Source organism: Anguilla anguilla, chromosome 4, assembly GCF_013347855.1.
Source record: "Anguilla anguilla isolate fAngAng1 chromosome 4, fAngAng1.pri, whole genome shotgun sequence".
NCBI lineage: Eukaryota > Metazoa > Chordata > Actinopteri > Anguilliformes > Anguillidae > Anguilla > Anguilla anguilla.
In genome coordinates, this window is record NC_049204.1 from 29,480,906 (window position 1) to 29,507,891 (window position 26,986).

At 39.0% G+C, this 26,986-nt stretch overlaps 3 protein-coding genes across 13 annotated transcripts in view; 2 read left to right on the forward strand and 1 right to left on the reverse strand.

The window, feature by feature from the left end:
- The first annotated feature begins 1,464 nt into the window (after positions 1 to 1,464).
- slc25a24 (solute carrier family 25 member 24) lies at positions 1,465 to 13,365 on the forward strand. Its single transcript, XM_035415954.1, has 10 exons — positions 1,465 to 2,023; positions 4,491 to 4,617; positions 4,982 to 5,069; positions 6,408 to 6,519; positions 9,822 to 9,980; positions 10,746 to 10,898; positions 11,669 to 11,776; positions 11,991 to 12,158; positions 12,333 to 12,483; positions 12,641 to 13,365. Exons 1-10 carry the CDS (start codon positions 1,841 to 1,843, stop codon positions 12,820 to 12,822), a joined length of 1,431 nt encoding a protein of 476 aa, XP_035271845.1. The 5' UTR covers positions 1,465 to 1,840; the 3' UTR covers positions 12,823 to 13,365.
- A 5,397-nt stretch (positions 13,366 to 18,762) lies between these two features.
- On the forward strand, positions 18,763 to 22,793 carry LOC118225009 (nmrA-like family domain-containing protein 1). Of its 2 annotated transcripts, none has more exons than XM_035412945.1 (4): positions 18,763 to 19,548; positions 19,698 to 19,953; positions 20,382 to 20,575; positions 20,707 to 21,054. In XM_035412945.1, the coding sequence occupies exons 1-4, from the start codon at positions 19,288 to 19,290 to the stop codon at positions 20,737 to 20,739; spliced, it is 744 nt and encodes a 247-aa protein (XP_035268836.1). In that variant the 5' UTR covers positions 18,763 to 19,287; the 3' UTR covers positions 20,740 to 21,054. The 2 variants fall into 2 exon arrangements, with proteins under 2 accessions (XP_035268836.1, XP_035268835.1); XM_035412944.1 differs by lacking the exon at positions 20,707 to 21,054 and adding an exon at positions 21,062 to 22,793 and having other exon boundaries at positions 18,772 to 19,548.
- The window catches only part of pde4dip (phosphodiesterase 4D interacting protein), a 74,094-nt gene continuing 69,263 nt past the window's right edge, over positions 22,156 to 26,986 (reverse strand). For 9 of the 10 annotated variants that reach the window (XM_035412941.1, XM_035412942.1, XM_035412940.1 and 6 more), the window contains 3 exons: positions 26,841 to 26,887; positions 26,281 to 26,335; positions 22,156 to 24,691 (listed from right to left, as the gene is read on the reverse strand). In XM_035412941.1, coding sequence (XP_035268832.1) covers positions 24,546 to 24,691; positions 26,281 to 26,335; positions 26,841 to 26,887 — 248 coding nt within the window. In that variant the 3' untranslated portion in view covers positions 22,156 to 24,545. The remainder of the gene's footprint in view (positions 24,692 to 26,280; positions 26,336 to 26,840; positions 26,888 to 26,986) is intronic. The other variant, XM_035412938.1, reaches the window with a different exon arrangement.

The following is a 26,986-nucleotide window of genomic DNA, read 5'->3' on the forward strand; positions in this document are numbered from 1 at the left end:
CTGCATCTCGGAATACAGTGTTTCACGAAAGGGTAGCCTATTCCAGCTATTATTTGATTAAAGAAGAGCAGTATTTATTTCACACAATTCGCAAGCTTCAGTTGTGTATTCACTAGGCTATACCGCGACAAATAATCTCTACATATGGATTTTATGAGATATTCCACTCGGCTACTGTCTGCATGGTACATGGAAAATAGCGATATAAAGCATTGGGCGCCTTCTAGTGGCTAACATGAATATTGTAATTATTCTGAAAATTAGAGGGAGCCTAACCATAGACTGTATAAAACACTCCTGAATCACTATCAAACTGGTTTATTATTGTGGATTAATTTCTCTGTGCCACACCGACTATAGCCTAATTTTGAATGTTAATAGGCTACGGTAGGCTATATTAAATGTTTTGGTTTCATCGGAATGCATAGCCTAAAGCCTTTAGCAGCAGATAAAGCGATAAGTTGCTGAGCATTTTGCACTGTTCTGAAGAATGGAACAATAATTGGAGCATATTACACAGAAGATGCGGCACGTGTTCACGGAAAAAAAACTGCCTAAACAATAAAAAAAAAGATACCAAGATACATTGGCACGGGTTGCGTTCTATCTGTTATCATCACAATTTATCGAAAATGTATTGTTCGTTTATGGCCCACCAGGTACTGACAGGTTTATAGCCTGACCCACACAGTAAAACATTATCTGAGCTGGCGTATGACGTCGCTAGGTTTCAGTATCGTCGGACGGTCGATTTTGAATTTGGAAATAAACATACATTGGCTGAGAATAACCACACACACACACCATTGCCGTAGAAAGCATGGAGCAGTTGGGTAGGCTAATACAGGTTGTCTCGCCACTGAACTGACAGCTCACTGAATGGTAGGCTACTGTATGCTTTCGTGGTTCAGCTGAACCGTGGTGACTCATGCTTGTGGGTGGAGAGTAAGATGAGCAGTTTTACACTGCGGTAGAGAAAAGGGGGTCTATTCCTCTGTATTTCGTGGAAAAAAATAACGCGATGAACTTGACATGTGTTTCCAAGTGACTGCTATGGAATCCAAACAGGAATAATTATGACATTAGCCAAATATTAACTTAATATATCAACTCTGTTTTCAGTATTCACAACCCGTTGTCAATGCAAACGCTTTTGTTTAAAAAAAAAAAAGTTATTCTAAGAGACGTGTATAAATAGCTCCAAAATACATTCCTAATGTAAATAGCATCTTCAAATTGCCTCTAGCGTGACCACGTAGTATGGGGGGTTTGACGCCCCATTTTGTCCCTTTAGTGCACACGTAAGGTAATAGTAAAGGAGCAAACTGCTAACGCCCACTGAGAAGGGAAGTTGAGCCGAGACATAATAAAAATTCATATCCGTCGCGAAAAACGATATAAACACTCACAAAAGTCAGTACCATAGAATTACAGAAATATAAGGAAATACTGTTGGAAGCACCCGCAACAGGACGTGTCACTGAAAAGAGGAGAACTCCAAGCAGCGCACTGCATCAGAAGTCCCACCTCTTCCTCCAAAGATCTACTCGTTTCGATCATATTTTCTTAGGCCTAAAGCTGGCATTTACAATAGTATATCTTCTTTGCGGATTCTAATCGAATCTTGTTTGCGGATGACAAGCACCGGACTACTTTTGGGACGTTATAGCGAGTACCGAGTAGCCTACCTTATCTTTCGTGCGGACACTGGATAGTGAATTCCATTTCGCTTCACTGAAGTCTAGCCGCTGTTTTCCTTCAGTTGTTAATTCCCCGTCTTAAATAGCGTTTTGTTTGAACTTAAGTATTTGAGTTAGTTTAATACTTTAATACTAGCAAAATGTATCAGGCATTGAGAAAATTTGTTTTTACCGATTCACACTGCTTGGGTGAAGATGGTATGAAGACTTACGAAGATCTGTTTGAGAAGTTGGATACTAATAAAGATGGGAAAGTGGACGTTTCTGAGTTGAAAGAGGGCCTGAAAGCGATGGGGATAGCATTTGATAAAGGTGCAGCGCAGGTAAATCTGACAGTTTGCGTCTCTTCGATGGCATTCGTTTGGTGATGGCTACATATATGAGTCATGTTTGTAAAATGGTTGCTAATCTGATGCATACTAAAATACCTTAAACTTATTTTTTTTCCTACTGATTCAGAGGTAGAAACAATGTACTTATCAGAATAGCAACATCTTTCATTTTGCGGAAGTGGTTCGCAACTTCTTTCAATAGACTCAGCTGCGGTGGGAGCACAATTCGGTGTTCCAAGATTAGGCTATAGCTAAATATGACAACGGAAGTTGCAAGCACTTGAAATTGGCCTCTTTTTACGCAAACCTTAAAATGTTCATCCGTAAATTGTAGTTTGTCCTACAACATGCACTTTTCCAAGAAAACTATTTCCAACAATTAAAAATACAGTAAAAGTAAATATAGCGTTTTTTGTAGGAAGTATGACACGTGATTTGGTATAGTGATATCCTTAAATGACTGGATCCTTCGGCTAATTTGAAACTTTTGAAATTAGCTAACGTTTCGTAAACTGCAGCTTTCACAATGAAAAGAGTTATCTGTCTACCTGTGCTTAATAAGCAAATTCCCATTTGGTTCTCGTAATGTGTATTTTCTTTGCTTTCCTAAGTTTTATACAAATGAATAGATGTCATTACAGAGATATTGCCAGTTCTCTACACTAGTTGAATTTTGAACACATACATTTGTAGGCTAGGGCAACATGGACTTGAAGAGTTAAAACAGGCAAGGTGAGGTTTTACAGCTGGGTGAGACTCAGGTTAAGGCACTCCTTTATTCCTCAAACAGAATTTGCATTCCTTGGCGTTCACTCACAATGGTTGCCTTATAGATAACAGATAAATATATATTTACATATACTTTGCACTCTTAATCAGGAGTGACTTCCCTTCTGTATAGTAGCAGCAGCCAGTATCAGATACATGCTCATCTGTCTCTTGACTCTACTGTTCTCAATAAAGTTATAATGTGGTGTATAAAAATTCCTCTTAGGCAGATTATGCTGCTGTGTCACTGGGACTTAAAATGCATATAATACAATGACATAAAGTAGGTTATTTAGTGGGCTATATTTAAGTGTAGTATCTGTGTTCACAGTTGGACAGTGTCACAGGATGGTCTCAGTACATTTAAATGGTCCTGAAAGGACAGTCTCTGTTTTGAATAAATGTAAATAATATACACACATCTAGAGTTACATGGGTTCAGGGTATATGGGGTGTAAAAGTAGATGAACTCACATATGGTTACATCTATCCCAAAATTCATTTTAATGAAGAAATGTTTTGACTACCCAGATCTCATCATACTGCACAGACATGTATAGAGAAGATGCTATTGTACATGACATCATGGTGAACAGTTATTTAATTGAGCTATCTCTTTTTGACACTGTAGCAGTGCTTGTGCATATGGTAAATACACATTGAATTAAATTTATGTGTTGCTGTACTACAGTAAAAACTCAGCTATATAAATGACCAGGGTAAGGTGACATGTAAGGCAGATGTGGGCATTTGGATGAGTGTGTTTTGATAAGAAAACCAATCATTTTACACTTACCAATTACAGATACTGCACTTGCTACATTATTTGGTACCATACAGATTAAATGCTTCATTTAGTCTGTTTACATTTGTCGATTACATTAATTTATTCAGCATTGATGCAATCGTAATGGGGTTTGTTGATGGGGCATTGCATGTCCCAGTGCTCAGTAACTGTGCCTCGTTGATTGGGCCCCACAGTTCCCCAGCGCCATTGCAGAGCATTTAATCCCAAAGCTGACAAAGTAGCAGCTAATGGGGGCCAGATGAAATTAAAGGAAGATGCTGCAGTGAAGATGCAGTTCAATGGTTACAATTTTGCATCCCAACTTGGGGGAGAAAAGAAAGATGGAAAATTCTCACTTGTTGAAATAAATTAAATGTGCATGTTGTTTAAATGACTGCTAGGCTTTAACAATAATTTAACTGCCGTTGTAAATTAAGTTAGAAAGCAATTTGTTCATCAAATCTATTGAGTAGCCACAATATAAAACAAAAATCTGAAAAAACACTAGGTGGCAGGGTATGGAAATGAAATTAAGGTGTGGAACAGTATTTCTGACATTCTTGGTTAAAGAAAAAAGAGTTTAACATTGTCCAGCACCATTGAGGGTCTCATTTGCAAGTACTGTCTCATTATTCAGACCGTGCCTATCAACAACAGCAGCAGATTGATAACTTAGGTAGAGGGAGATGGAAGAAGTGTGAGATAATTCATTGCATCAGGTATTTTATCTATGAAATATGCATTCCCAATAAACTGTAACACGGTAATTAATATTGCAGTATACATATTTCTTTGTTGTGGTAGTGATAGTGAATATGCAACATGTTTACCTTATTCGGTTCTTGCTGGGTAATGTCGCATCTCTGAACCTAACACTCCATTCCTTTATGTTCTTCTCACTAGAAAATAGTATCCTCTGGAGACAGTGATAAAGATGCAGGGCTCGACTTCAATGAATTCTCCAGATATCTGAAAGAACATGAGAAGAAACTGATGCTGACATTCAAGAGCCTGGACAAGAACAATGACGGTACGTCACAGGCCGTGGAACACAAAACCTGTACTGTTCTCTGCCACTTCCAACACACGTCTGCAACTTTCTGTCACATACTGACATCAGTGAATGATACAAACTATACTTCTAGCAAAGTAATCCGTTCAAGAATTAAGTGATGTTTTCAGCTAATTCTGATATAAAGTTTGGGTTTGAATTGACTGGATTTAAAACTGTATTCTGTGAGCGAAGATCTAAAATAGGAGCAATCATAATTATTGAAGGTCTCCTACTTGGCAGAATGGGTAATTGTACAGATGCCACTCATGTCTTTACATTTAAAAGCAAGATACAGAATGCTAGCTCTGTGGTGTATGCCATTTTGACTCTCTTCCTCCAGGGCGGATTGATTCCATGGAGATCAAGCAGTCTCTTGCAGACATTGGGGTGGACATATCCAAGGAGGAGGCTGAGAAGATTCTTAGCAGGTCTACCCTTTTCTGTCATGTTAGTCTGATTACATTGTGTTGATTATCAGAATATTATTTTTCTTCACCTCCTGTCAGCAACTGTCTCCTTTGATACAGTACCTGTGTGCTCAGTGTATAAAACCCTCTTCACCATTATAAAATGGTGCAGTTTCTATATTCAGAGCTATTCCCATGGTTAAATTATTCATTCATTGTTGTAAAGTGTAAAATAATAGATCCTTTCTGACACACTGGTGTGTTGTAGACCACAGCCAACACACCAGTGTGTCAGAAAGCCTTTAACTCCTCATTTCTGAGCAGTGCCAGGAGTTGGGCTTTAAATTTTAACACGTTTTCTGGAGACTTGGGCGGAGACCATTCTCGGGTCACATGGTGGCTCAGCACAGCTCTCCTGCAGCACCACTGATAAAGACCTTGACAGAGTCCCTCCCCAATCGAGGGAAAGGAAAAACTGTTACTCTGTATTTTTACTCAATAATATCATTTCATTTTCCCAAATGCAAAAAGATAAGAAATTACACAAGTTATGAGCTGCACGATGGAGGTAGGACCTTGCTTTAAGTACATTTTAATTTAAATTTAAACGCCATTACTATTATTAAAATGAATTCTTATATTTTTAAGAACTCTTCAGAGTTTGTGAAGTAGCAATCTTGTCTGTCCGGGTGATGAGGAAAATTTCAGCCCCGTCCCCAGCAGTAGAGTAGCCCTCAAACTGTAAATGGCTAGAAGAGGATGGAGAAGGGGTGCCCTGCAGAGCAGAGTGGGGTTGGTCATCTCAGTTATCCCTGGACTCCTGTCTCTGCACCTGTGGAGGTGCAGCTGGAAGTATGGAGGCAGAAAGGAAAATGTAAAGTGGGCTGGCATATGAAATGGGAGTAGAAAAAACATAGAAGCAACGCCGTCTGCTGTTATATGTTCTTATCAGAATGTAGCTGACAGCTGAGCAGGCTGCTGTCAAAATAAATAAAAAATAATTGAGCTGAAAACTAAAAGCTCAATGAGAATGCTGTCTGGCCATTTTCTTTTATTTGGATCCAAAAAATCATGATATAATATTCCTTTGTACATTCATGTTTAAATGGTATTACTGCAATACCTGTTTTATAATATGCTGCATTTGAAAGTCTCAAAACACCTGACTCTTTTGATGTCAGTCACCCATAAAATATCTGAGCAGTTTAATAAATATATTTGGTTTGGGCCCATTTGTGAAATATATAGAGAGCAGCCATGTAACCTGTAGTCCCCGATCTATGTCTGTAGTCCAGTGTGTTCCTTACATGCATGAATGAGGTGCTGAAGTCATTTCTTATCTCTTATCTCTGTTCTCAGTATTGACGCTGACGGCACCATGACTTTGGACTGGAACGAGTGGAGGGATCACTTTCTCTTCAATCCTGCCACCAACTTGCAGGAGATCATCCGCTACTGGAAACACTCCACGGTGTGTGTGTGTGTGCATGTGTGTGTGTGGTCTCTTAAGAGACCATTTTTGCTACGTGGTCAGTTATGTGAGTCTGATACACTCGGCTCTTTCCTGCTGCTAGTGCCTATGATGGCCTGTGCTGTCTGCAGACTTCCCTGTAGACTTACTTGTAATAACTTCCAAACAAAAAAGGTCAAATCCAGGACTGTGTACTACATGTTCAAACTATCAGCCAGTGGAACACAAAAAAAGATTAATGAACCATTTACTATTCAGTGTCCTGATCTTTACGGTGGCATAAAATAATGGCAGGGGCAAAAATGAGCACTGATATGACTTGCGTAACCATATTCTGTTGCAACATTAGAGAGCACGGAAACCCAGGCAGGCTACTAATCCGCTTGGCTTGTGTTTATATCTGTCATAGAAACGGACAACAGATGATTGGCTGAGTGACAAAACTGCTGAACAGACATAGGCTAATGTGCATATACTGGTATGACCACCCTGATAAAGAAGGCATGTTAGCTAGAAAATATCTGCCACTTTGGCCACATGGCACCTGTTGAGTCAATTAAGCACAGCAACAATAGACCAAACATTTGTAAAAGGATAAGCACTTTCTTCTTAAATAAGTTACTTAAGTGTAATGGCCTAAGAGATTATGAAAGGCTCTGTGCCATCCACATTACATCAGTTTTAGGTTAAATTGATACATTTGGTAACAGAAAGCTTTTATTTGACAACGCTATTTCTCCTGTTAAATTTACAGATAATTTTTTTTCTAGAGCAGAAATGTTTTTTTAATGACTAACATATTCTCTTTTTAAAAATAAATATTTACTTAAAGCATGGTTATGTTACATGTAGGCCTACATCGATAGATAAGATTATTGGGCATAAAACAATTAGATGTCAGATTTGAGGTTCAGTACCATGCAATTAAAAAGTTGTGAAAGATTGAAAAATATGAAATACCACAGCATATAATTCAATGTATTTTACAATTAGGCTTGTGATGATGATAAATAAAATTACAAGTAGAAAAGAGTAGCCCTATGACTAGTCAAATGAACCACACATTAAGAGAGCTGAAAGATGTACAGGTTTTCGTTTTTTCTGAAAATCGATCAGAGATGTTACTTGAGGAATTATTCGCATGAATCACGTAGTTTAATAAAGCTACTATTTCTAAAACGGCGCTAGCATGCAAACTTCCTTATAACATTGCAAGCTGCGTTTAATTAAGCATGGTGATAAAACCTTGCGTTACAACCTACCATCGTCCCCAAGACAAGGTAATGGCCTTTCACTTTAAATTCTCAAAATAAAATCTTTGTATCCATATACAGTACTAGACCGGTACAGTTTCTCGACCTTCAGTTATTTTAAAAATGTTTTGCTACATACACGCACATCAGAACGCCGGAAATATTATAATGAATCGTGATTGGTAAAGTAGTCTAATGTTTAAGGATTTAAAACAAGTTTGTGCACACCTGCATGCCTTCACCCGCGTTTATTCAAGCATGACGGACAGCCTGGCATGACATCCTACTAACGTTGGATGGTCTTTCACTTAATTTCTCAATATAAAATCTATAAGGGGCCTATATAGGCTACTCTTATTCGGCACGTTTTGTCGATACTAGGCTTCGGCTATTAACAGTAGGCTAATTGCCGACGTACGTCCACGTCGGCCAGGAATATTAGAATCGATCGTGGATGTTAACGTTATGGTTAAGGTTTTGTTAAGACAATTTTATATCATAATAATTACATTTGAGGTTTTTTATTTTCTTTGTTTATATGGAAGTAAAAAAAAATTGAAATTTTAAAAATGTATTGCGTAGATTTCATAAACATTACCCCGTTACTACAGGAATGTAAAGACTGATTTATGTGAATGTTCCCAGTCATGTTGCAGACAAAATGTGTTGGGTTAAAATGGGCATTTAAAACTGACTGATCCTGTTGCTTTGGAGAATGACCATCCTCTTCTGTACTCGTTTAGTCAAAATCCAAACAACAGGTTTGCTGTGAAGTGAAATTTCACAATTCTTTTTTGTTTTTAAAGCCCAGAAGCACAATCCAGAGGTTAAGGAATGGAATGCTTATGTTCCAGCACTTTTTTGTGTTGGCTCTCTAAGTGACTGATCACAGTTTTGCCTTCGGCTATTTTCAGTTGTCCTATGCTAGGATTAGCTGGTAAATTGTTTGTGATGTAGAGGCGATGCAGGGCAGGGATGACCTGCATTTATGCAGCCTGTGGGAAATGCTATCTCCTTGAGTCTTCCATGTCTTTCCATTGATGTCTAGGATTTTATTAAGAGATGTTGGTGTTTATCTTGATTAAAAATTGAATTATAGCCCAATTAAATAATAATGAAATGTATTATTTAAGTTAGAGTTAAGTTTGTTCTTGCATGATATTTGCAACATAATATTTTGTGTGAGGTTATATTCAGTTCAAGTTCATTATTGTTGACCATATCCTGACCATTTCCTCTCTTGTCAAATTGTGTTGCCAGCTAAACAGGGAACTGAATCCTGGAAATAAGCTGCTTGTGTCATCTCTTGTTTGGCATACAGTGTGCAGGAATAATCTGTTCTATTGATCAGTGCAGTGTTTTTTTCACTTCTCCCATTCATTCATTTTTATACACAGTATGTATTCATTCATGTATGTACAGTCACATGCATGAATCCCAAAATGTATATGTAATTAACATATTTGTAATCACATGTAATCAGAAACTGTGATGCAGACTATTAACAGTCATAACTGGTATCACTGAAATAGTGACTGGTGGGGAGGTGAACTGTATGGCTGTTAGGTTTGTACATGCTTGTACATGTGTCCACACTTATCAACCATTTTGGTGTTATTTTTGCTGTAATTTGTTGGATGCATGAGGAGCGGTTGATGTAATGAATTTAGGTATTCTTTACATAAGCATCCTATCATCATCAGCCCCCAGCCTTCCTAAACTTCTGAAAGTATATAGAATTTCAATATCATTTGTCTCGCATAAATGGAATTGAAACACACTAAAATTGAAATGGTATATTTAAATAGTTTTTAATATAATATAACTGGGGAGGCAAAGACCTGTACAGCATGTAGTGCTAGGCTATTGTACCTTTTTCATAATTTTAATAATTTTTTCCAGTTATGTTATCTGCATAGCCACCGATATGCAAAATTCGGTTTCATGAACTCCCCTTGACTTGGACTCTAAGCGGTTATAGGTGGTAGGTATAGGTAATTATAATTGAGGTCGTCCATATTTACGTATTTTTCCACTTGTCCATGGCAGGTGCTGGACATTGGTGACAGCCTTAGCATTCCCGATGAGTTCACAGAGGAAGAGAAGGTCACAGGCATGTGGTGGAGGCAGCTGTTGTCTGGAGCCATGGCAGGTGCGGTTTCTCGCACGGGCACTGCCCCACTGGACAGGATGAAAGTGTTCATGCAGGTACGTGCCCCCCGCGGCTGGAAGCACTGCAGTTTGTCTTTACCAATTACAGTTGCCTTGGAATGCATAATGTGGGTGAGATTGTAACAAAAAGGATATCGGGGAACCCCCTACTCTTTGCGACGAGTATCATGGTGTGTAACAAAAAGGATATCGGGGAACCCCCTACTCTTTGCGACGAGTATCATGGTGTCTTTAACAACTACAGTGAGTCAGGACCTCAATTTAATATCTCATCCAAAAGACTCCTACTGCTATGGTGTCCCTGTCCCTGCACTGGGACATTGGGGTTTATTCAACCAGAGGGAAGATTGCCCCCTGCTGGCCTACCAACATCACTTCCCGCAGCAACTTAGCTCTCCCAGGAGGTCTCTCATCCAAGTACAATGTCCACCTTTGCTTAGCTTTGCCCATTCGACAGGAGCAGCATACATGGTTTTATGACTGCTAGATAAATGCAACCACCTAATATTTCTGTGTTTGTTGGCTTGGTCCTGGGCATGCTGATATTCATTACAGTTAATTCAATTTACTTTGTTTCTTGGCTCAAAATTGGTTGTTTATTTTAAAGCGAATACAAAAGAACCAACAGGCCCCAGGACTAGAAACCCTGGGCTACATGATCCCAGCCATTCTACACTTATCTCACTTCCCCGTGCTGTTAAATATGAAATATGAAATGTGTCCTCAGTTTACCCAAATAAATGTTAATAAATAAATATGATTTGTTGCAAGAACTGCAGTGACATGCTAATTGTATTACAGGTGCACTCTTCCAAATCCAATAAGATCAGTATAGTTGGGGGCTTCAAGCTGATGCTGGATGAAGGAGGAGCAACCTCGCTGTGGAGAGGAAATGGGGTTAACGTTCTGAAAATCGCCCCTGAGACTGCCATAAAGTTCATGGCATATGAACAGGTAACATGAATTAAATGGATGTTCTTACACTTTGGGTACATTATTCAGTTTCTATTTCTGTTCAGTTTCTAGACTGCTCAGTTTCTGCCATGTGTGATTCCTATGCACCATCAAGCAGACAACCTAAAGTACCGTAAGCTATCATGATGATGTAAGCTACTTGAAGTGGGTGGCTTTAAGTGAGTGAAGTGTCTTCATCAATCATTGGTATAGTTATACCGAAACACAGTTGGACAATTGCATTAGATCCATTGTTTAGTTTAGTTTTCTTGGTGGCTATGAATAAAAAGGGCTGTAATTCCTACATGGATCACTGGATGTGGATGTAAATACACTTAAATGAAAGCTGACAGTCTGTGCTTTATCCTCATATTCATTTTTTTATTTCAAATCTAATGTGCTGGAGCCTGGAGTACAGTGCCAAAACAACAAAAATTGTGTTACTTACGGTCTGCACTGTACATGTGAAGTGCAGTTCTCATGATATATACGCGCACCTGGGGCTGAACCCCAAAAGTGCATATATATCATGAGACCGCATGGCTGGGTGGTTTATTCCATTTGTACCATAACACTTACCATAAATAAACATTCAAATACAAGTAATGTTTACACATTTTGAAATACAAATACTGACGGTGAGTGTAACATTACATGTCTTGTGTAGTAGATGGCTGCGAAAGTGTTGTTGAGAACCGCATGCCTTGCTGTTGTTTGTTTCGTGCGCATGTATATGCATGTGATGACTGGGTGTCTTTTTCTCCTGACAGTATAAGAAGCTGCTGTCATCAGACAGTGGGAAGGTGCGGACTCACGAGAGGTTTGTGGCGGGTTCCCTCGCAGGGGCGACAGCACAGACAGTCATCTACCCCATGGAGGTGAGAGCAGAGATCCCAGCATGCTCTTCCTCTGGCAGCAGCATACCAGCACATTTCAGCTAGATTGTGCTTGTGCCACTGACAACACGGGCTCCTCTAACTGAAAAGAACATTGGATTTTCTTCTGTACTTGTGAGCAAGAGTTCTTGATGCAGTATTGCTTGTGTATGTCGAAGGGGAGAAATGTGGAGGGGGTATGTTCTTTCACTGGCAGGTGATGAAAACAAGACTGACCCTGCGGAAGACGGGCCAGTATTCGGGAATGTTTGACTGTGCCAAGAAGATTCTGAAGAAGGAGGGAGTAAAGGCCTTTTACAAAGGCTATATCCCCAACATTCTGGGGATCATTCCATATGCTGGAATTGACCTGGCTGTGTATGAGGTCAGTGAGACTGCTTATAGTGTGTCAGATGCATATTCCAATGTAGGGATTTGCATATTTACTGTAAGATGTTGTAGCTGAAATGTCATTGAAAAGAAATATTTAAGCCATACACGTTGTCTACGGACATGGGAGTGGTCATCCTTTCTAACCCTTGTTTACTCTCTGTCACAGAGTCTGAAAAATGCCTGGTTAGCACGTTATGCCAAAGACACTGCCAACCCTGGAGTGCTTGTTCTGCTGGGCTGTGGGACCATCTCTAGCACTTGTGGACAGCTGGCAAGCTATCCTCTGGCTCTGGTGCGAACTAGGATGCAGGCGCAAGGTAATTCACTATAGTATGAAGGAGCGGTGCCCATTAAATTGGTTTTAAAGGACTCAAAGATACATTTACAGAATTGCAAGAAGGTATCAGTTCAAAGTATAATACTTGTATATGAAGGACTATGATTATTAATGAAGGAAATGGTCTTATTTTTCAGCCTCTTTGGAAGGGTCTGAGCCGATGTCCATGAGCCAAGTATTCAAGAATATTGTGAAAAAGGATGGGGTTTTTGGACTCTACAGAGGAATTCTCCCCAATTTCATGAAAGTGATCCCAGCAGTCAGCATCAGCTATGTGGTGTATGAGTACATGAGGACAGCACTGGGTATCTCCAAGTAAAGGGCCCAGCCAGCAGTGGCTTACTTTCAATTCAGTTTTCCATTCGCTATGTTTCAGATGATGTTTGGTGGGCAATGGCATGAAAATATTGGATTTACCAAAGATCTCTAGCAAATTTTACTTGCTAGGAGAGTTGTTATATGTGCAGTTTCGTGTCAATCTGCAATAGAAGGGTATTATTATATTACTCAAAACATGTTGGTTATAATATGTTGCATGCATATGTTTAGTTAAATGGCACCTTAAAAATGAGGCACTTAATCTTGTATTTGGCTGGAGTGCCTATCATTTACACTATGAGAAAGAGCCCACTGCTGTGTAAGGTTGGATTCAAAAGGCAGTTTTAACTTGTACATGTTATGTAGCCTGCAATTGATGATTGGATGGAGAATGTGCCTTAGGATTCATGCAGGTTTGGTCTGTGGGCTTTGATGCCAGTTTCATTTGTTTGATGGGCGAACTAAATTGCCTTCTCCAAAGTTTTGTTATTTGCATAATGTCTTGTTTACAGGTGTATTTGAATACAATATTGTTTGGATATTAGCATTTGACTGTTTTGTCTTTCCTGCATATAAAAACTTATTTTCAACAATAGGAACCGAGAGCACAATAATGTACAGCACATTTGCACATGGCAACCTTTCAAAAAAGATGATATTCTATTATCATTTGTACCTGGTGTTTACCAGTGCCACTTGCTACTACACCAAAATTGAGTGGACATCAACCAATGTACTACTCAATTACATCTGATGAATGATGTGCTGATTGAGCTATGGATGTGCTATCCTGTGGTTTAGAAATATAATGCATTGATTTCAGTTATGAGCTTTGCATCTTCCCTTATGAGTGTACGATGTAGTTATATAATCAAAACATTCTTCTGCATTTATGTAGAGCAGGGGAGGGCAATTCTGGTCCTGGAGGGCTGGTGTGCAGGCAGGTTTTTGTTTCCACCAATTACCCAGACTAAACGAGCTAATTGGCGATATGCACCAACACTGATTCACTAGCTTACAGAAAAGGGTTTCATACTGTATATGGAAATAAAAACCATTCAAGAAATGTAGCTAAAATGTCAGATGGTTTAGATGTTAGGGGTATTTTAGTAGTTGAGACCAGAAGTTGGTGTGAAAACCCTAAACGGATACGGCCCTCATTGCCTACCTCTGATGTTGAGGTAAATGGTGAATACTCAATATTATCACTCTTACTGTTGTATATGGATATGGAGGTGGTTTTGAAATATGGAACTGTTACTTCATTGTTTACATGGAAGATATTGAGCCAAAGATCTCAATTTTCATAGGCACTGGGCCCCCACCACACATACACACAATACACTAAATGTTCTGAAAATGTGCTTTGCTTTCTAACATTACAATTTTGCAAAAGGATCACATGAAAATTAACATTACTCTAAGGCAGTGGTGCCAAAACCTGTTTCTGGAGCTCGACAGTCCTGTCAGTTTTCATTCCAGTACTAGCAAGGCACGCTTCATTCAACAGCTAGAGATCTTGTTGAGCTGCTACTGTAATTAATGGAATCGGGTGTACCAAATTAGGGTTGAAATTAAAACCTATGAAAATCTCCAGGGACAGGGATGGGCAGCCCTGCTTTATGGCCTCTGCATCCTTTAGTGCCATCACTCTGCTTCCTCTGGGACCTTTCTGTCCTTCCATGCCCCCCTCCAAACACGCCTCCAAACTATTTTGGCTGGCCGTGGCAGCTGGAAATAAATGACTCATCTGGGAAATATGGGAATAACCAGTCAGTGACACAAAGTATAAAATCTACGACGGAACACACCTCGTTGAATTAACTGCCTCTTCTGGCAATCATGCCATGCTAAACCTACAGATTGAACTCACTCTATCAATCTCTCAGTATACTGGATAAATTGTCTATTGCATTCCTAGGTGTATGCAGGCCAGTGCAGTTTATGCAGGATATGACTACACCATTTGACACCGCTGTAGGTTATACAGTACTGTACAGTAGCTTTCCACAGTGTAACATAGTAATTATATTTCATTGTGGGTAGATGATCAATCATGAGCAAAACTGTAAATGTTTTTGAAAGGTAGTTGATGAAATATGGATACGTACATTTTTGTTATGGAGTGATAACATTTAACTCAATTTGTCTATTGATTTTTCAAACGTCAATAAGCCTTCGTAGCAATAATTCTTTTGTATACTGGTCTATTTGTTTTCTGCATAAATTGTCTGGGTCAGGCATTTTCATCTATAGTGATTGTTAACAAAATACATCTGCGCGTAACCGGTAAAAGTAAGCCACAGGTCTACTAACACATGGATACCTTTCCAACATTAATAAAAGTGACTAATGAAAACGGTGCTGAAAAAACCTACAGAATGTTGTTTAATTTGAAAATCTCTTAAACAGATAGCATACTTAAATACTAAATCCTAGACCCCTGTCCAGAAATTGTGTGTCAAGGCTAAGGTCCACACAATGGAACTTAATGTCTTAGCATGAATCTGAGGACCTCCCTCTTGAGATGTCAATTTGTCTTTTCAGCGTGGCTGAGCTTCCTATTGCAAAATTTCAAACATAAAAGCTCCCTAATGGATGCTCGACATTTAAGGACTTTTTTGGAATAATGGACCTGTGCACAAACCCCAACAGAAGCAAAGTGAGGTTAAGAATGGAGTAAGTACTGTGCTTACTGTGTGCGGCCTCTAAACCCTACAGCTTAAATGCTTGGTTTGTACTTGGATGGGAGACCTCCTGGGAAAACTTTGTTGCTGCTGGAAGTGGTGTTGGTGGGCCAGCAGGGGGCTATCTTCCCTCTGTATCTTCCCCTTTATAAAAAATCCACAATGCGCCAGTGATGGCGACATTGTGCTGTAGGAGATGCCATCTTTCAAATGAGATGTTCTGTCTCACTATGGTCATTAAAGGTCCCGTGACACTCCTTGCAAAGAGTTGGGGGTCCCTGGTGTCTTAGTTAAGTTCCCAACCCGGCTATCTTAACCTGTCATCTAATCATCCCCTGGTTTAATAGGCAAAAAAATTGTTCTCTTCCTGTGTGGTGAGCGTTCTGGAGCAAAATGGGTGCCGTGCATCGCTCAGGTGGGTGCTACACATTGATGGTGGCTGAGGTGAGTTTCCGCCTGATCACTGTAAAGTAGTTTGAGCATCTGGAAAAGTGCTGTATAAAGTGTCATTCATTAATTCACAATCGAGTGGGGAACTGGTGACATGCTTCTTCTTTTTTGTTATTTACATTTGGTTGGTAATGACCACATAGTGGTCCAAAAAACATATGTTCAAGAAACGTGTGTTGCAGTGATCAACAAGTTGATGTCTGTATTTATTTGAAGGCTCGATATTTCTAGTGCCTCAAGTGCATGGTGAATAAAATGAGCCACTGGGTGTGACTGCATCTCTATGGTTTTTAATGTTAAATACTGTATGTGCTGTGCTAATCTAGTTCTAACCATATTATCTGTCTCTCCTACATATTTTATGTCACAGTGATGACACTTTATGACATAAAATATGCAGCTTTTTGTGTTGGCTATGAGTGTTTAATTAATTATGTTGTGTTTGTAGTGCTGATCTTGACTATACTGGCTTGTTTGCAAAATACCAGGTCATGTGTGTACCAATGTTTTTGGTAGTTTGCTGCTCACCAGGTAGTCCTTGTGGTATTTGTTTTGTAGGCAGAGATGATCTTGTAGTCATGGAGTAGATCTGTGTTTTTAGGATGCTGGCCAGGCTGTGTTTAATCTTCCTGTTTCCTGCTTGGCTGAATGCGAAGTTAGTGGTGATACGTGGGGTGATTTTCTAATGTAGTCTTGTAGCTGGGAAGGTCTTTTCGACCAAACAATCTAGAATATCCCCTTGGTTTTAATGCATTGAGGATGGTTTTTGTGGCTGCTTCAAAATATGTATTCTGCAATTCCTGTTAGACCTGAACAATTTGGATTTGATCAGGCCCTTGAAAGTGTGCTTTGGGCGGAGACTGTTTTGCATAGAAGTGCATTGGTGCCGGAGCCTAGATAATGTAGACTCACAATGTTCTATGATGAGCGAACCTCATAATGTATAACATATTGTAACAAAACAAACTTTAAAGAAATAAAAACGGACACAGGTAACCATGCTTTATTTTGGTAATACAATTTCAACATGCTCTTTCTAACAACGTTCTGTTAAATTATAGGCAAAAAAGCATTCACTTTCTTTCCGTAATGGACTGTATTAAGTGAGTAAATGCACCAGCCTATCTATGTATTTAATTTGTAGGCTGTTCCTAAAGCAGGCAACTGCCTGTTGTTATAATTTCGCACTGCTGCACATGAGATAAATACATTATTTTAATAAATTGACTTTTAAAAAACTTTTGTTTTCCTTGATTTTCAACAACTTTGCCATGACTGCTCTGGGACTTCAGCCAATATTTTACGTGAAAAACACCCAGCCTTACTGATCAGTAATGTTGTATTTTCCCCTTAAAATTCACCAGAAATAATTATTTCACAGCTGTTTTTTAAAAATAATTCTTCCAGGTGGACATGCTCACTTTCAAAATTGCATTTTCAAAATTTTTGATTATTTTAAATTTATCATAATTTTCTTTTACATTTTTATTGTTGTTTATTTTTGATTTTTTTTTTTGTTCAGGTTTTCATGGGTTAGAGTTTGTAAAATAAATGAATAAATAAATGAAATTATTTTTTAAATACATTTTTAAAAAAATATTTTATTTTCTAAAAGTTTTTTATTGATTTTAATTTCTTTTGCTCAGGTTGTACACCTTTTTTTGTTATAAACCTAGGAATGATTTTTAAAAGGGCCTGGACTAACTAGTTTTCTTTGGAAGCCCACAGAGTGTGCATTTGCAGTGGGCCCATAATTCCATGCTGCACCTGTTTGTCCTAACCATTTTTCAAGCTCCTGAATTACAACCCTAATCTTGTCTCAACCATAACACATACCATTTGCATAACCCTAACCCCAAATTTAACCCTAGCCCTAATTATAGGCCTGGGACTCGTTTCAATATGGGATTGTTTAAACAGGCACCTCCCTTCATTGGAACCTGGAACTTCCTCTATGCACATGAAACATTTCCTGCCTTTGATTAAACCTGCGCTGTACTGTCACCTAGTGGAGTGAGTTGTTTCGTATTCAGGAAAGTCTTGAAAGAAATGGAATTCAATTTAAACCAAATAAAATTACATTTTCATTTAAATGAATGTCAGTTTGTTTAGCCAATTATTATTAAGAGGCATTAAAATAACTATTTCTAATAGGGCATATTTATAATCGTCTCAGCATATGTACATATTCCATATTCAAAGTCAAAGTTTGTTGAGAAAAATGATGGTAATGAATTAATGTATTCAGTCTTTTTCAATACTTTATGTTATGATTTAACATTATTTTCCATTTCTTGCAAAAGTGACAATTATATATATATATATATATATAATATATATATTGTGAGAATGAACTTTACAAGAGGGTGGAGAAGAGGGTGAAGGGTTGTTTTTATTTGTATATCCCCATGATAAATATAACTTCTCACTTAAATATCTCATATAAATATCTATAAAAATGGGAGTGTGGGAAATTATATTTTTGTTTCAACTCTTTGTATGACACAATGCCTTTATTATGGGACAGTTTCCCAAATATATTCAACCCTTTCTCAGCCTACATTTGAAATATTGTACATTGGCATAATCATTCTTGTTAGCGGTAAAATCAGGATCTTTATTTATTTCTCTTAATATTACAAACTCCTTTTCTAGTTGTAAAGGGTGCCTTATTTTATCCCAGACTTTCATTGTATTTTTAACCCAGATGTTATCAAATCGTTTTTCCAATGAATAAGTCTTTGAGCAAAAAGGAAGCGTTTTTATAAAGCTTTATCTGTCCATAATTCAACTAACCTTCACTTACCTGTAGCTTGAGAGCTGTCACTCAACCAGGTTCTTATGCCTTGAATTTGAGCTGCAAAATAATAATTTTTAAGGTTAGGGTGAGCAAGCTCCCTGATCTCAATTGAAGTACCTCTTGGCTTTTTACCATTTCGTATAAATCGATTTAGCATTCTATCCCATTTTTCAAACAGTCATATTAATATATAAAGGTAATGCTGGAAACAAAAACAATGCACTCTTTCTTGGGTGTTGCAAAAGAGTGCATGGTGCTATTGTGATAGAAGTGGCAACAGTATTTTCTGTTGCTATGGGGTAATTTCCCCCTCCTTTCAAGTTGCCTGAGAGACACAGGAAAACAATTCTGTGCAGTGAACAGTCTGGCTAGGGCAGCAGCAAGATGTAGAGCAGAGAACACCACGACTGTTTTGTGTCTTGTTGTGATACAGGTAAAACTTACTTCTTTACAATCTCTGTAAATACTAGAAAGTCCTGTTGGAAAAGGCAGCCAGCTCTCCAGCAACTGTGAGAAGTGGGCATTCGGGATGGAGCGTGTGGTGGTGCTGGGGGCCGAGGAGGAGCCTGGGTGTGGCGTGGCCCTCGCGCTGCTTCAGGATGGCGGTTTCCACGTGTGCGTAGCTGTATCAGACCCTGGCTCCCCGCAAGCACAGAAGCTGGGGTGCGCTGGAGCACAAGTCCTGCCTTTCCACTTAAACAGCACAACAGGCCTTCAGGGGGCGCTTTCCGGGGCTCAAAAGTGCTTTTTCGCGACCAAAACCGATTTCACCAAGGTGGACCCACTCCAGGTATATGTGCTCATATTCAGGACAAGCAGGCAGTGTGGTTATTTGAGAAGGAAATGACCAATGTGACCTAAGATGGCAACAATGACTATATAATGACAGCAAAAATACAAACATTGGACTGAATGTATGCCGCTTTTGTCATTCTGCAGAGTGAGATCTCACAGGGATATTTGATAGCAGATGCTTGTAAGCAGCATGGCATCAGTCATGTGGTGTTTGAGGGGGGTCAGCACGTGCAGAGACGTTTTGGGTTCCCCATGCGGTCGATGGATGCCAAGGCTTGCATTGGAGACTACATGGCTGAAATCGGCCTGCGAAAAACCCAGGTTCTCATACCCTTCCTGTATGAGAGCTTCCTCACAACATTCTCTCCCAAACCTGCTGGACCAAACCTTTATAAAATTGGTGAGTCATATTAAACCACCGAGTGCCTAGATACCGAATTCTGATCCTCAAGTCCAGCAGTAATGCTAGGTTTCATTCATACCCTCTAATCATGGAGTAATTTAAACATGGGACACCAGGTGAGTGGAATCACTGGCAATCAATCAGCTATCAGGTAGGAAAAAAACACTTCATTATTCCTGGATTGAGGGACATATATGACTATCTTTGTCCTAGACAGGCAGTAAATCATTTCTATTGAATATAAAGTGACAAATACAACTATCTCAAATAGTCCAATACTTGTCCCTCAAACTGGTTCTATTATTTATGTGTAAGTAAATGTGATACTTACAAAAGGGTACTGGAACTTCCAGTTGAAGTTGCTGCCAGGATTAGAAGCTGCAGAAATATGGGTGCATTTAGCCTGATCCCCTTGTTCTGCACAGACATCCCAATGGGAGAAACACCCATGGACAGCATCAGCCTCAGTGATGTAGGCCCCGTGGTCACGGCTATACTGAAGAACTCGCACAGGTGGGCGGGCAAAAGCTGCCTCCTGTCTGCGGACCGACTGCCAGTCCAGGAGTACGCAGAGACGCTCACTAAGCACCTGGCCCCCAGGGTCTTTCAGGACTCCAGGGTGAGTGCACACACCATACGTGGGGTCAGTGCTCAGCACTGCCACACACACTTTCCTCCTCCTCTTCCATCCTTTTGGGCATATGCTTTACAGCTTCACCTCTACATCTGTTTGTGTCGGTGCTGGATTAGATTCTTCACAATGGAAACGATATCACTGTGTGATAGTGCAAGCGTTCAAGCAAAGCATGCAACACAGACAAACCTGGATGAAATGAAGATAAGTAATATTGTTACTTTGCTTCTCCGTTGTGTTGGGATCACATTCATTCAATTATATAGCATGTGAAAAAATGTTGTTCAGTATTTTCATGAGATATATGGCATATTGTTCAAGCATGTAAAGTCTGTATACAACTTTTATTACTCTCACAAACTCATTCTCTACCTCTCTCTCACTCTCTCTCCCACACACACAATTTATGATCTGTCGCATGGAAACTGTAAAGTTGTTTACCAAAGATAAGTCTACATTTTACCCCACCAGATTTCACAGAAAATGTTTGTGGAGAGCTACAAGGGAGAAGCTGGGCAGGATATTGGCAACATGTTTGAATTCTGGAGAAAAGACCCTCAGAGGAGAAACGCTGCAGAAATGTTTGAGCTACTTTCAGGCACAAAAAAATTCTCCCAATGGGTCTCGGCAAACAGGAATTCCATCATCAATGCTCTGGAAAAGTGACAGACAGTCCTGCTGTTTTAATGAGATCAAAATTAATTTCTTTCTTTCTAGCAAGTAAATGGAATGTTCACGCCATTTTGAGACTTGTTACCATAATATGAGAAGAAATGTCCAATAATATTGTTACTGTATTACTCCATGAGAATTAGCATCTGCTCGTGAGCTGCTGAAAGTGGTACAGAGATGTTCTATCTACATACTATCTACAAACTAGCCTATTACTACAAACTACTGATCCAAAATCTGTTCTGGGCAAATGTTGTGTTTGTGAAATATTATGAAATAATAATGTAGTGGTGTTTTAAAAATCCCTATTGAAAATTTCTTGATATAATTTTGATGATTATAGTGGATTACATTCATTAGTTCCCGTTCCTCAATAATTCTTGTTGAAAAAATTACAAAATGTTTTTACTACTGGGACATGGTCAACAATGAGTTTTATGGTAACCAGTCTTTGATGCAGTAAGTGAAGCCTGGGTTAAAATACACCATTACCGAAGCACATTATGAAATTAAGTTAAATGTGTTCATATATACTGCTTGATCCTTTGTGCTGTCATTCATTAGTCTGCTTCCAACTCTCACTTAATTTTCAGGTCTGATGTAATACATAAAAGAAGTATGGATATGTGTAGTGCAACTTGAATACCACTTTACTTTTAGAGACATTGCTGTCAGTGTTTTCAACACCCTTGCCTTATGCTGTGGTGGCACAAACCTACATTTAGTTATTTATTGAAAAAATTTAATTGATTATTTATTTTATGGTTATTGAAAATTATATTCAAATATTACTGGTTATTGAATGGCATATACAGTTTCTTTGGTATATAAATTGTTGAAATACTTTGTTCCCACACTTAGGAAGTGAAAAAAGATACCACAAGGAGATTTGATTCCTTTTTTAAAGCAAAAGCTTTCAGAACACCCTTTAATCTGCACATCACACATGGTCAGGTTCATAGACAAGAGCCCATTGGGTCTGTGACAGCATACAGTACCTAGAAACAGTTACTCCTTTTTCCCCAACAAAAATCATCTTCAGTATCAAAGCACTATATACATATGATACAAGGCCCATACCCATTGCATAGTTCTGCTGCTGTTGATTGCTGTTCCCTTCACAATGGAGCTGAATGTATTTAATATGTCAGCATTATTATTAATTCTCTTTGGTTTCTCCATACTGTTCCATTATTGAATCTAAAACTGCTGTGTTCTAGAACCAGGCTATGCTCAAGGGCTCTAAAAGAATGGGAGACAAACGAAGGCCATATTGGCAGATCCTAACAGCTAAGCCAGATGGCGCTATGCCCAGCATGCCTAGAAGCTTTTACCCTTGAAACTCTGATCTCAAATTCAAGGGAATCAAACGCCTCTATCCCTTGCCTAGCCTGCATGTGGACTTCAATGCTTCAAATTAGCATTAAACCTAGAAAAGCCTTGGCCTTCGCAAATAAAACTCCAGACAAAACACCAGGCAGAAAACATGGCACTTGGAAAGCTAAAATATAGGCTACTATGTATAATAAAACATCAGAAAAAAAGCAAAGTTATAGGCTACTGCATGTCTATCCAAACACTTCATACTGTATGTATATAACATGGCATACCTACTGATCGCAAAGTAGGTTATTTACAGTTATATGCAAAAAAAAAGTAACAACCCCCCTCTGCATGTCTAGTATAAGTATAACCTAAGTGTAAAATAGAGGTATTTACCACTACCCTGCCAAAGTTTGACAACTTCTCTAATGTTGGGGAATATATAACATTTTCTGTGATAACAGGGGAATGTTATGCAAATCAGAATAAAAAAAATATTTAATACATTAAACAGGCATCAGAAACCTTGCATTATTTTCATAAATGTTTTGGTTTAGGGGCTATTTTCCCCCCACAAACACCATTGCCACTGATTGGTAGTACAACATTATTGATTGCAAACGCTTTGTGACTGGCCTCATCGCAAGGTACATACAGAGATGGTATTTAGGTAGTTCACTACCTGGAAAAAAGCCTTCAGGCAAGGTTAGCTTAGGCCATTCGTCCAATGTGAACAACTTGAAAAGATACCACCAAAACTAACAGGTAACCTCAATAGACATTAAATGTCTGTGTTAAATCAAACCTGTGTAAAAACAAAATTTAAAAATATAATTTGTTTCCCTGTTTATTTCAACTATCTCCCTTAAATTCAATTACAAAGCATATTACGCAGTTTTTAAAGAAATTATTAATTATACAGCGACCAACCAAAAGGAACCAAAGCATCTGTGGTTAGAAAGCACCACTTTAGCCACTTTACTACTTTGGTTGCTTGTTAGATTTAAATAATCCAATTTTTCTCTCAGAAGTTTTCAGCCATCGTCTGAAATAAGTTGCAGGAAATTTTAGCTATTCTTTATAATAAGACAGATTTCTTTGGACACATTTCAATATTTTTACAGCACTGCCACACAAGGGGTTAAACTTTGGCAGGGTTGATGATCCCTGTTGATGAATTGATTGTATTGTCCTTTCATTACCTCCGCATGTGACGCTGCTAGAACTGAACATCTGATTTGTGACGGATGTCCAGTCAGTAGTATTGCACTAGTATTGCACTGATGGTCTTTAGCCTTGTGCAGTAAAAGTGTAGTTTCACTGTTAGGTGAAGCTGCTGTAGTGCACAGCTCTTATTGCACTTATTCATCAAGAATAGTTCATTCTAGTGTTGAACACACATTGTTCTTTCCTCAATTCAGAATGCTTTGAAATGGCTGGAAAACCACTCAGTCATTCAGAGAGGAGCTAAAATAATAAATAAGTGTATATATTAATCTTCTGTGCCCAAATACTTTGTCCCTGGTATTTCAGAAGACACTCTCTCAGCAATAAGAGAACTTAAATATTAAAACCTTAAAACATCTTCACCAATAGTTATGAGTGTGAAGAATGCTCTTCAAAGGCAGCAGGATGGGTGGACAAAAGGAACAGGTCGGTTAGTTATCATTACAGTATGGCTTGTTTCATAAGGTGCATAGCAACATTAAGCTACACAGCATGCTACCAGTCCATATCCTGTCTGGTGACAGAAACAATCAGAAACAGGCCTGGAGAGGTGATCTCTAAAGCCTGTCTAATGCTCACTAGTCAAAACCTTTTACTCTGTGAACGTCTCCGAGATAGCCAACAATAATTTCTGAGGGGGTTCAGACCATTTTAAAAAGACATGTTGTTGTTTCCCTTTGAATGAAGGATGATTCCAGTGTTGAACTGAGATGGTGATTTCTGAACCTGCTGGCTAACTCGTGGCGAGCTGAAGCTGGTGCTGTGTGCTGTGCCTGCCAGCGCTCCGCTGGCTGGGTCCTCCTCTGGCGGGCTTGGGGGGTCGTGGGCTCACGAAACCCCAGTCAGGAGGGGGTTCACAGGAGCGTCTTGGGATTTCACCTAGGGAAGGGAAAAAGGTGTCGTTTTCAGCATCTCTGCATACTATACCGCATGTTTTTATATTTACTAACTGCAAAAGTGCAGCATTTTACCAGAGTTGAGTTAACATTTTTTCCTGATAGGCTGAGTAGTGTTGCCATGACAATAATCTCTCAAAACCACACAGCAATATCTGCGGAAGCTCTGGGGTTGAACTCTGGCATCTGTGTAGCCTGATCGCTGAAATGCCCATACCCAGTACCATCTCGGTACGGCTTAGGACAACATATAGATTCTGTAATTTTGTCTTTGCTCTGTGACAAAAAAGCAGCAACACATTGCCTTGGGCAAGCAGAAGTTAGAATCAAGTCAGAAACGGTTTGAGTGAACGGTAATCACAAAATACACAAGCAGTTACTCATTTGTTATTTTTGTGATACCCATCCCCCCAACACAGTTGCCACTCGTTAATTCCTTTCCTTGGAGTAAATTCAATTATGTCCTCTATTTGGCAGTAACCTGTCGAAAAACACTGGGTGTCTCCTTGTGTGGTGTGCCAAGTCGCTGACTCAGAATCCCATAAACACATACAGGTGTAAACATGTTTTCAGAATAATTACTGTGTGATTAGTGAGGCTGAATTTAAAAGAGAAATTGGCAAGAATACGTTCTGGAAAGAGGAACACATGGCCAAACCAGTATTAGTTAACTCCTATGCCAAAAATGACCTCATAAAGACAAGCTCTTTTCAACACCGGACTGCATTTCACAATTAACGAACAAATCTGGTCCCCATTTATTTAACTCCCCAGATATATTCGCATACACCTATTAAAAAGGAAACAATTAATTATGATGTCACTTATTTATGATGTGTTGGTACTTGATCATGTCTTTTCTTTTATTGCCTGGCTTACCATAGAGGTCATTTGTTTAACATCCCCAAAGGTCTGTAAACTGTACTGTCTTTATGAATGTACAGGCTTTGTGCTAATTAGAATCTATAAGATACAGCTGTGAACGTAGTACAGCCCTCCAGCAGATTGGCTGCATAGATTAGAGGCAGAGGTCAGATGCACAAATCAGTTTGTGCTCTCCCCAATGAATGGATGATGCAGTAGTGTTGGCTGGCCTTTTAGTTATGATTGTGTATTTGAAAAAAAGAAAAAATTTCCAAGAGGAAAATATTTAAGTGTTGGCATACAAGCACATGAGAGGGTATATGTCACAAACACCATTAACACATCACACAACACTGTGTTAAAATACTGACAGTTTGGCACGAACATACCCTGGCCTGAACGGAGTATAGTTGTTTACTGTCACAGATTTCAAAAGAAAGTTTAGTTTAGATGGTTAGAATGGTCAAATAAATCCTGCCAATTATTTATCAACAAGGGGGTCAATGGTCATATAATGTACTAGCAAGGCCTGCAAAATTCCAGCTCACTGGCAATACTACAAATGAAAATTCTAAGAGGTTGTCTGCCATTTTGAGCCAGTAGGTGGCAGTGTGCTCCTGTGATGCTACTTGTTCTGGTGACAGATAACAGCAAGCAATGGTTCCAAACACAGGCAGAGCAAAGTTTGTAGCACTGGAGTATCTTTACCAGAACAGGGGGAGGAAGAGGAGGAGCTTAGGGAGGAAATCCTGTGCTCATTCTTCTGGATATACTCAGGTATGGGGGAAGAGAGCAGCAAAAACAAGGCCGGGTGAGGAAAAAGAGAAGAAAGCAGACAGAGAGAAACTTCTAGAAGAGCATAGATCAACCTAATCAAGCATCAGGAGGACCTGTCTGTTCTGGACCTCCGACAACAGTCTGCTAGTTACTATGTTTTCCTAAGGTTCTTTTTACTTTGGTTACAAAAATGCAACTAAGCAACAGAAAGGTAATTTGAGAATGTTAAATATTTCTTTTCAAAGTGAAAAGAGAAAATTAATTCTACAGTAATCAATAAGAAATGTCCTAGGTGGTAACCCTTGAAATAGCTTTTATTCCATTACTGCCCCATACAATATGAAAATTGTATCTGCCCCAGTCAAATAAAATAAAATAAATTAAATGTGGTTATAAAACAGTTTTGTAGGACATACACATTTGTTAGCTTTTGAACTAAAAATGAAACAAATGAAAGTATTTGAAAATGATTTGAACTTTCAGATCATTACCTCCAAATTTGCTCTAGCTTTTTTCAGGACATCACGTGTTCTTGACACTGTAACCCAAACAGAAAGGAACAAGGATCAGACATTCAAAGACACACAACTGAGTGAAGAGAGACCCGCACTGAGGCAGAATCCCACTGACACACACT